General features: G+C 58.8%; 1 protein-coding gene across 1 annotated transcript; it reads right to left on the reverse strand.

Annotated features, from left to right (window-relative positions):
* Positions 1-3,615: 3,615 nt before the first annotated feature.
* On the reverse strand, positions 3,616-10,192 carry RIN1 (Ras and Rab interactor 1). The gene is made up of 10 exons (XM_036764556.1): positions 10,125-10,192; positions 9,478-9,658; positions 9,238-9,352; positions 9,073-9,145; positions 8,783-8,874; positions 7,759-8,502; positions 7,119-7,424; positions 6,360-6,491; positions 6,119-6,270; positions 3,616-4,068 (listed from the first exon to the last, which is right to left on the reverse strand). The coding sequence occupies exons 1-10, from the start codon at positions 10,190-10,192 to the stop codon at positions 3,616-3,618; spliced, it is 2,316 nt and encodes a 771-aa protein (XP_036620451.1).
* Between the last annotated feature and the right edge of the window lie 243 nt (positions 10,193-10,435).

The following is a 10,435-nucleotide window of genomic DNA, read 5'->3' on the forward strand; positions in this document are numbered from 1 at the left end:
TAGGCACCGAATTCTGGGCACTGTGTCACCCCCTAGCGGCTATATCTTCTAGGCCAGGGCTCTTTCCTCTACATCCTTTGCTTCCCTATGACTGCCTTAATTCCATCCACCTGACCTGGACCCTCAGTTCATTCATTCACACATATATTAATCACCCACTGTGTGCAAAGGTCCTGTGTTTCAGAGACTTACTAGCTGTGTGATCTTGGGCGAGCAAATCATTCAATCTTTCTACATGACACAGGCCCTGCCCTCAAGGGCATTACAGTCTAATGGGAGAGAACAGGAGTCGGAGGATCTGGGTTCAAGTCTCACCCGTATGACCTTGGACAAGTCACTGAAGCTTTACAGGTCTCAGTTTCTTCATCTGTAAAACAAGAGGGTTCGACTCGATGACCTCTGAAGTCCCCCTCTGACCTTAATTGATTTCCCTGGGCCTCAGTTTCCCCCTGCAGCTCTAAGTCTGTGATCTACAGAGGGATCCCGATACAAGGGAGGGAGAAGGTGTGAACCCTTCTACCTGGCTGAGGAGGTTGGGAGGGAGCGCAAGAGGCTCCTTCCCCAAGGACGCAGCATCTAAGTTGGTCCTGGAGGGAGGGACGGGACCAGAGCCTTGGACCCAGGAATAGTCCGCAGCCCACTCAGCTGGGGAGAGCGGCTGCCGCCCCAGCAGTTCCCAGGCCCAGATCCTGAAGGGAGGAAGTGTCCCCACGGAGAGGGGGAAGGGCGGCGCAGAACCGGCTGGTCCAGAGCCTGGGCTGGGGCTGGGGGAGCTCCCCGGGGTCCTGCCCTTCCACCTCTGCCGCTAGAAACATTCCTGGCCCCCTGGGGGCCACGAGCAGCTGTGCTTACAGCCAGGAGCCCGGCCTTCCTGGTCCCAGTGCCCCAGGAGCAGAGACGAGCCCCCTGGGAGAGGGAACACAGCATCCTGGCTCTGGGGGAAGTCTTGGGTTCAAATCCTGGCTCTCCCACTCACTGCCTGAGAGACCTCCACTGAGACCCTCAGATGCAGTGGGGGGAGGGCTGGTGCCAGGGCGGGGGGTGGTGTCCACTACTCCCCAGACCTGGACCAGAACCCTGAACCTCTGTGAGCCCGGGTCTCCTCTGCTGCTCCAGTATGGGCCTGGACAAGATGAGCTCTAAATCTCTGATGCATCCTCCTCCCTCCCCCCACCCAGGATCCCCTGGGGCTCGGTGTCCTCATCTGTAAAGTGAAGAGGTTGGCCTCGAAGATCTCCAAGTACTATTTCAGATTTAAAAGTGACGATCTTTTACACAGACCCCCCCCCCATCTGAGAGAGTTGACCTCTTCAGACCTCCCTGGACCCCCTCATCACCCAGAGGAGGCCCTGAGCAGAAGCTGCTGAAGCAGAATAGACCCCTCCCCGGCCTTCCTTCTTTTCCAAGGCCTGGCGAATGGGGCAGGACTGCCCCCTGGTGGCACAAGGCAAGAATGAGGGTTCAGCACCCCACACGGAGAGGCGGGGGGAGAGGGTCATTGCTGGTGGGAGGGGCAGAGAAGAGGGTCAGTGCTGGGGGTGAAGGTCACTGTGTGGGGGGAGAGGGTCACTGCTGGGGAGGGAGACTGTCACTACTGGGGGGAGGGGCGGGGAAGAGGGTCACTGATGGGGGGAGGGTCCCTGGGGGGTAGGGTCAGGGAAGAGGGTAACTGCCTGGGGAAGGGGCTTCTAAGGGTCTGACAGAGCTAAGATGCAGGTGGCCAACAAGGAGAAGATGCCCCCCTCCAGGATGCCCGGGCCCAGCCTCAGTGATCCCCCCCAAAGCCACAAACCCAAAGTGGGCGGCACTAGGGTGAGAGCAAGGGCTCAGGGGACCGTGAGACCTTGCCGGGGATCGTCGCTGGAGCGTCCAAGATTGAACCCCAACGGCGTCACCGTGGACAATGTAGGGAAGCTGCCGAGAGCCAGGTCTGTGCCCTGGTCAAGGAGAGACTTCCTCACATTCGGACCTGTCCAAAACCCAGAGGGCTTGTGTTGGAGATAGTGAGCTCCCCGGCCCCAGGCGGTCTCAGGGAGACTAGATGCCCCCCAGCCTGGCTCCGATTGCTTGGATTTCTGGGGGCACCTCCTCTCTGAGCCTGTCTCTTTATCTGTTAATTGGGATAGTGATTCTATTTCTACAGCCCTTTAAGGCTGCCTCCTGGTTTTAAATTCTCACAGCCCCCAGAGAGGTATCTTAACACTGCCATTATCAGCCTCTGTTTACTGAGGAAGAAACAGACTCAGAAAGCCGAAGCCACTTGCCCAAAGTCACTCAGCTGGATCTGAACCCAGAACTTGCTACTGTATCTGTAAGTCTTACCTGCCATGGCAGGGGCTGAGGAAAATGGACTTTTGCTGCTCCTCAAATTTCTGCAGCCTGGCTTCCAGCCAGTGGCTATCGGGAAAAGTCCTGGCCTGGGAGTGACTGTCCCAGGGACAAGAGGTCTGGGCAACCTCAAAGAAGCCCCTCCCCGACACTGGCCCTCCCTTTCCTCCCCTCCAGCGCTAAGGGGCCTGCCCGTCTGACAGCTGAGGTCACCCCCCCCCCCCCGGCCGTGTCACTCTCCTCCAGACACAACAAATCTGGACACGCATTTGTCAACAAAACCGATTTTGTGCCCCTGGGGGGCTAGCACTGTCCTGGGCACTGGGAGGGGATAGAAAAATTAGACCCACAGAGCTCCCTCTACAGAGAGGGAGGAGGGAGGAAGTGACCAGGGCTGAAAGGAGATACTCCTTCTCAAGGAGAAGGCGAAGCCTTGCCCAACGCTGCAGCTCCATCCTGACTGGCGAGGTCAGGCTTCCTGACCACATCCACACCTCCCTGTGGACCAGAGGCTGGGGAAAGAATTAACCCTCTCTGGGCTGGGGGGAGGGGTCAGAGGGTGTAGGTGGATGGCTGGTGCCTCTGAGGGAGCTGTGATTCCACTAGGCCTTGGGAGGGACGGCTAGAGCTGGGGGCGACCCCCCACCTTCTGAAGCCTGATGAGGCCTGCCCAGGCAATCACAAAGCCTCAGAGAGGGCTCAGGCTTGGACCAGATCCCACACTGGGCCCAGCTTCCTCTGCGCACCCTGGACCCAGAAGCTAGGCATCGCTGGGTCCACGGGGATAGGAAGGAGCTGTGCTTGGAAGTCAGAATATCCGGGCTTAGGTTCCGGCTCATGCTGGGTCAGCCCTGACGGGAACTGCCTGGGACCCTGAGCCCAAGAGCCTTGAGAGCGGCGACAACACCCAGACTCCCCAGGCCTCAGAACCATCATCTGGGTAGGGGTCCTATGGAGGAGGGCTCAGCCATCTCCACCTGCCTCTGACTCTTCCATGTGACTGGCAGCGACATCCTTCCTGAGGGCAGGCACTGACTTTTCTTTTTGTAAACACTGCAAATGCTCAATAAATGCTTTCTTTATTCATTCTTTCAGCAGCAGTCTCAACTCTCCAGGCCTGGCTACCCCCACCCCAAGGCAATTTTCCTTCCCCAAAATTGGGTGTAAAAAGTGGTTGTGAGTGCAGTGGGGGGGCGGGGAGGGATGACAGAGGGTTAACAGCACACAGGTTTGGAGGATGTGCCAGCCCGGGTGTGGACGTGGGCCCCGGGCAACTGGTTCGGTCGGTCACTCCTCAGGGCCCCTGGGAGCCCCTTGGCCTCTCCCCACCTCTGTCTCAGCTCCCCCTGCCCCCTCACCCTCACCCATCTCCGGCTCCTCAACCTTTCCTCCACCTCCCTCTTCGCTCTGGCTCTCCAGCTTCAGCCCTGCTGCTTCCCCCCTTGCCCCAGGAACCTCCTCTGCAGCGCTGGGTCCAGCATTCTCAGCCTTGGGGGCTCCCTCCACCTGCCGGTAGATGAGGTAGCCAGGCCCGGAGAGGTCATGGGGCAGGGCATCAGGGGCCAGGCGGCGGGAGCCCTTTTCATTGTGCAGGAAGAGGGCAAAGGCTTCAGGCCTCGACACCCGGAACTTGGTGGCACAGATCTGGCACAGCATGGCGGCCGAGGAGCCCGGGGGCAGGGCCAAGGTTTTGGAGGTGCAGCCGTTGATGGGGTCCTGGTAAGCCACCCGAAGGAGATGCTGGGAAAGGGGAATGGCCCACAGTCTGTCAGATCCGGACACTGGGGGGGAGGTGGGGCAGGCAAGGAAGACTCAGCAGGAGGACCGAGGACAGCTCTGAGCTGTGTGAATTCAGCAGACCCCTTGGGCCTGCTGGGCCTCGGTTTGTTGATCTAGAGAATGGGGGTAGCAATCCTGAGCCCACCTTCCAGAAAGTGCTCTGGAAATAGGATTTGCTCTAATGGTTCAATGATAACTGCTATATATACACACACTAGGCGGCTGCCCTCCATGTTGGAAAGATCTGGGTTCAAATCCTTCCTCCGTCCTGGAACACCCTGGCTGTGTGACCTAGCGCTCTAGGCATCCCTTTAGGGCCAGAAAGGATAGATGAGCTGGACAGAGTTGTAGCTTTATCCTGGGCACGGATTCACAGGCCTGCCCCTGCCCCTGCTCCCCTCCCCCAAGGACTCCCCAATAGACGGTAAGCTCCCTGAGGGCAGGAAGCTGTTTCTATCTGGTCTCTTTCCCCAAGGCCCGGGCACCAAGTCTGGAGCTTCCAATCCAAGTGAGCACCAGGTTTGGGGTTGAGGTTAGAATTAAATCCAGGACAGCACTTAAGGACATTCTCTGTGTCAGGCCCTGGGGAAACAGACCCCACACAGCCCCTGGCCTCCAGGGGCTCCTGGGCCCCCAGGGTGATGCCCTGTGCCCACAGATCAGGAGCCAGGCAGGGTCTATGCCGAGGCCTTCCTGTTGGAGGCTGTGCAAGGCCTGAGTCAATAGGAGGAGGGAGGGCATGCCAGGTGGGGGGCAGAGCCAGGTGCAAAGGCCCCAGGTGGGAGATGATGCCATGTTCAGAGGAGCCAGAGAACCAGACTGACTGATTCTTCCTGGGTCCTTTCTGTGTGACCTTCTGTCTCTAGGCTTCAGTTTTCTCTAAGGTCCCTTCCAGATTTGACACCTTATGACCCTGTCTGTGCTAGGGAATAATGCTAGACGACGTGGGGGGCAGAGAGGGAATCAGGAAAAGCTTCCTGGAAGAGGGGGTCTTGGGAGCAGGTTTTGGAGGAAGGGGAGAGACACGGCTGAATAGTCAGGCCGGGGAGTGAGGAAGCAGCCAGAGAGTGGGGAGGTGGGGGACACGAGACAGGCTGGAGAGGAGGGAGAGAGAGGTGGGGGCTGGGCCTGGGCCCATCTGAGAGCTCCTGTTTCTAGGACCCTATCAGATTTCCTCACAACTCTATGAAGCAGGTATTATCATCTCCATTTGACAGAGAGTAAAACTGAGACCCAGCAGGGCAAAGAATTCATGTAGGGTCACTAAGCTAGTGTCAAAGGTGGAATTCGAACCCAGGTCTTCAGAGTCCAAGTCTGGAAGTCTCAACTATACCATGACTCATCTTACGTAGTCTGTTCTTTCCAACTCTGACATTCCACTTTCCAAGGTCCCTCCCAGCTCTGACATTCCATGTTCTAAGGCTTCTCCCAGCTCTGACATTCCCTGTTCTAAGGTCCCTCCCAGCTCTGACATTCCATGTTCTAAGGCTTCTCCCAGCTCTGACATTCCATATTCTAAGGGCCCTCCCAGCTCTGACATTCCATGTTCTAAGGCTTCTCCCAGTTCTGACATTCCATGTTCTAAGGTCCCTCCCAGCTCTGACATTCCATGTTGTAAGGTCCCTCCCAGCTCTGACATTCCCTGTTCTAAGGTCTCTCCCAGCTCCGACATTCCATGTTCTAAGGCTTCTCCCAGTTCTGACATTCCCTGTTCTAAGGTCCCTCCCAGCTCTGACCTTCCTTGTTCTAAGGGCCCTCCCAGCTCTGACATTCCATATTCTAAGGCCTCTTCCAGCTCTGACATTCTCTGTTCTAAGGCCCCTCCCAACTCTGACATTCTCTGTTCTAAGGTCCCTCCCAGTTCTGACATTCTCTGTTCTAAGGTCCCTCCCAGTTCTGACATTCCCTGTTCTAAGGCCCCTCCCAGCTCTGACATTCCCTGTTCTAAGATCCCTCCCAGCTCTGATCCACTGTGATCTTTTACCCTTCCCTGGTGGGAGCCTCAGGTTACCTTGAAGTTCCTGGTGGGAGGGAGTCTTCGTTGTTCCCAGAGGCTGAGGGAGCGCTGGAGCTCTTGGGATGGACTGATGGGCTGGGAGCCAGCCTGGCCCAAACTCCCCAGCAGACTCAGGCTGGCTGCTAAGCTGGTGAGGCAGTAGCCCGCTGAGGACGAGAGGGTCTCGGGTGAGGGTGTGGGATGGACGCTGGCCGGAGCAGGAAGGAGGGGAGGGCAGGAGGAAGGGGGAGCTTACCCTCCCCTGTGAGCAGGCTGGGCTCAAGCAGTTCTGTTATGTATTCAGTCTCAGGCAGCAGGTCCGGGAGGTCACACTGGGCCAGGACAGCACTGAGCAGGGGCAAGAATTCATCGGCCCCAGCGTTCTCCCCTGCCGAGGGAGAGGCCCTTAGAGAGGCTGGGCCTCCCCTTCCCTCTTCCCCACAGACTCTTCAGGGACCACACAAGGGCTGGGGAACAGACCCTGGGCCAGGTGGTTCTCGGCCCGACCACTCTTCTCTCCCCTAGTCCCAGTGACTCCAGTGGCTACTGCTCTAGTCGCCATCCCTCTCCCTGCTCCACAAGGTAGAAGGCCAGCCCAGCCACCTCCACTGTTTGGATTTTAAGGTCTTGGGAGGACAGGAAAGTGAGAGGTTTGGGATCTCCTTTGGACAACTGGGCCTTCAGCCCTAATCTGCACTGGGTTGGGGGGGTGGGTATTCTGAAGCCAGACAAGGCTCGGGACAGGTAAGGAAGGAGAGACTATTGACTTCGGGCCAGGGAACCAAAGGAAAAGAACTCCCCTCCCCCAGGGCCACGGCGGTCCCTTTCAGGATAGGTTGGGGGAAGATGAGGCCCAAAGATGTTTAGGTGGGCCAGGGGCCTCAGAGCCTTTCCCAAGCTCCGGTTCTCGCTCCAAGGTCCCTCCTGACTCTGATGGGGTCTTTCTGCGTCCTAAGCTCCCTCCGGTCTACGATTCCACCCTTCAGGTGCTCAGGCTGCCTGGGCAGGCCAGTACCTGCCCAGCTGCACAGGGCCCGGTACAGCAGCTTATAGGCCTGAAGGAGGCGGGTGACCTTGGCCGTGGGAGAGTAGCCGCGAAGGAGTTTCAGCAGCTTCTGGCGGATGCGCTCCATCTCCGACAGTGAGGGGAGACTGAGGCAGCTTCCGAAGGCTCCTGGACCCTGTGCCCTGGCCAGCTGGAGGCCCTCCAACAGCCGGCCCAAGGAGCCATCTTTGGCCAAGCGGAGCCTCAGGCGGGCCAGGAGGAGAGGTCTGAGGGGCTTCAGCACTGAGCGGTGCAGAGCTTTCTCTATCACCAGCTCTGGAGAAGGCAAGAGGAAAGGTCGGTGGAGGGGAAGGGGGATTGTAGGGTCAAAGACCTAGCGCTTGTTGGGCCTTTAGAGGCTCCTAATCTAAGACTTTAGGGGGAAACCGAGGCCCAGCTAGGATTTGAACCCAGAGCTTCCTATAGTCAAGGTCCATGTTGCCCCACTATGGCCTGGGGGCATGGGGCCCTGCAATAGGAGCTTTTAGGATGAAATGAATAGGAAAGAGGGGGAGGTGGCATGGGGGGAGGGGCAGGACAGGACTAGGGAATGGGGACAATGGGGATGAGGACCAGCCTGGGGTCTCAGAGCTGGTGGGGTGCCACTCACCCAGTCTCTCCTCAGCTAATAGCTTTTCTTGGGCCAGCTCAGCCACCAGCAGTGTCTGGGCTCGGCTCAGCACCTCCCGCACCTTCTGCAGCTCCTGGGCTTCAGGTCCAGCTCGAACCTGGGTCAGCAGGTCCTGTACTAGTTGCCCAGTAACCGTCTGTCTGTCCCGGGCCAGCTCCACCACGGCTCGGGCCACTTGCCTCTCTGGGGCCAGGAGGGAGCAGAAGGCATCGCTCATGGATCGAAGCAACCGGCGTTGCCGCCCCGGGCGAGGGGATGAAGTCAGGCTCCCAGGCAGGCTCCCCTCCTCTTCTGAGCTGCTGGGGGAGCCGCTGTCCACTTCCCGGAGGGAGGGCAGGGAGGGGAGAGGAGGCGCGCTTGGCCCAGCACTCCCTGGGACCCTGTAGCCCCCCGAGCTCTCCCTCCTCAGTGACCTTCGAGGGAGCCCAGTTTGAATCTGGACAGGGGGACCCCCAGGGGGCAGTGGCACAGGGGGTGGTGGGACGGCAGGGGGGGACAATGGGCTGGAGGTCTCAGTGGACACCCGAACCTTGAAGCTCCTTTTGAATTTCTCCCGTTTGGCTGGGCCCAGATCCCCGGGAAACAAAGGATTGAAAAAGCAAAGGGCTCCTCCAGTCCCCTGGTCCAGCTCCTCTGGGGACCGAGGCTTCAGTCGGGGAATTGGTGGAGCCTCTGCAGAGGGGCCTCCCTGGGCCTTGCTGTTCAGGGAAGAGCTCCAGAACTCTGGGGAAGAGAGAATTCAGGAACCCTGAGCTTCATTTTCCCCATGGGATAACACCATGGGCCCGTGCCCACAGACCGGCTCTGTGACCCCATCGGCCCGGTGGCGCTCCAGTTACCATCTCTAACACAAGGGGGTTGGACCATCTCAGAGACCGCCCCAAAGGTCTCTTCCAAGGGTAAATGCCACTTTTCTAAAGGGCAGAAGGGAGCCAGGGGAGATTAAGGGGTCCACTTGGACCCTCTTCTGGCTCTGTGGCTCAGAGAGGCAGAAGGTACATACCCATTCCCAGGTGAGATATAGCTTCTAGCTCTTTGTGGGTGGTGGCTCTGCGGATGGCCCTGGGCAGCTGGAGAGGAAGGAGCAGGATGTCCCTGGATGGCAGAGGGGAGCCTCTAAGTCAGGATCAGGGGAGCCCTGACTCTATCGCAGAGAAGGTCCGAGTTGGGACCAGGGGACTTCCTGGTTGGGGAGAAGGGGAGGTAGATGCTGGGGAGCTGGGCCCAGCCAGTTTTGCATGCTTTGTGCTCCCCACTGCGGGGTGGGGAGCTGGGGGGCACCCAGCTGCTCACCGACTGAGACAGTACGTGGAAATGAGCTGGATCAGGTCTGGGAACGAGAGTTCAGAGCCCTCCAGGGAGACGGCTGCAAGAGAGGAAGTCATTCATTCTGGGAAGGGGCAGCCCCCTGCTCCTTCCCGTCAGCCCCCCCACCCCCTCCTGGGTACCAAGTCTCACCCTCAGAGGTTTCCCGGATGTCATGGCTGGAGACAAAGGATGGTCCAGAGGCCTCAGGGAGCCGGACACAGAGGGCCTTACACTGTCTGGTGTTGGACTTCCGAACCAGGAATGTCTGATGGGGGAGAGGTGAGGCTCAGAGGGGGCCTGGGCCTCTCCCTCACATCCACCCTGCCCTCAACTTCTCTCTGGGGGAAGGTCCTAGATGTCAGTGGCCCATGGCCACCCGTTGTCCCTTACCCCAGGGGGCTCCCTCCGTAGCACGTGGAGGGCAGCCGCAGCGTTGGCACTGAGCTGTAGCCACACAGGCTGGGTGAGCAGCAGCCGCTCCCGCAGGCTCACTGTGCGCCCTGGGCCCTGGAGCTGGCCAGCATGCTCCCCCCTGGCCTCAGGGACATCATAGATGGGGTCTCCAGCCAGGCTGCAAAAAAGAGACAGAGATGTAGGTCCCAGAAACATCCACCTCTTTTCCTGGCTGCCAGGCCTTCCCCTGAGCCCTTTGGAGCTGGCTCTTCTGGGGGCTGCTCTCCTTCCCTCCCAGCTTCCCTTGTGTCCCTTGCCTCAGTTTCCCTCCCTGTCCCATCTCCTCCTCTCCTCCTTTTCCTCCTTCCCTACATGTTAACATTTCCCCTCACCCCAGTCTCACCAGCACACACACACAGACACACAGACACACACACAGGGACACACACACACACACATACAGTGACATATACATAAAGGGACACATACACATACAGGGACACACACATGCAGGAACACAGACATACAAGGACATACACATGCACCCTTGTGCGCACGCGTGCACTCACACTCACACGCACACACACACACGCACACTCTCATGCACACACACCAACTTCCCCAACTTTTCTTGGGGCAAGTACCTGGAGGCAGAGCTGGCCCTGGTGGGGGGCAGGAGGCCAGTGCCAGAGGCTTCCCCAGAGAGCTCCATGGTTGGCAGAGGGCTCTCCAGAGCCCCTTTTCCCTCCTCTCAAGACTAAGAATCTAGGGCCCCGAGCGAAGGCGCAGTCACATTCCCAGTGAGTAACACTTCCTGAAAGGAGCTCAGTCCTGGCACACCCCAACATGTTAACTCTTGTCTGCCCACAGCACCCCTCCTGGGCCCACGCGATACCAGCTGCCTCTGTTCATGTTGGCACCACCTGCTCACCACCCCAAGGTGCCTGGGGACCAC

The sequence above is a fragment of the Trichosurus vulpecula genome, chromosome 6, assembly GCF_011100635.1.
Source record: "Trichosurus vulpecula isolate mTriVul1 chromosome 6, mTriVul1.pri, whole genome shotgun sequence".
In the NCBI taxonomy this organism is placed as follows: domain Eukaryota; kingdom Metazoa; phylum Chordata; class Mammalia; order Diprotodontia; family Phalangeridae; genus Trichosurus; species Trichosurus vulpecula.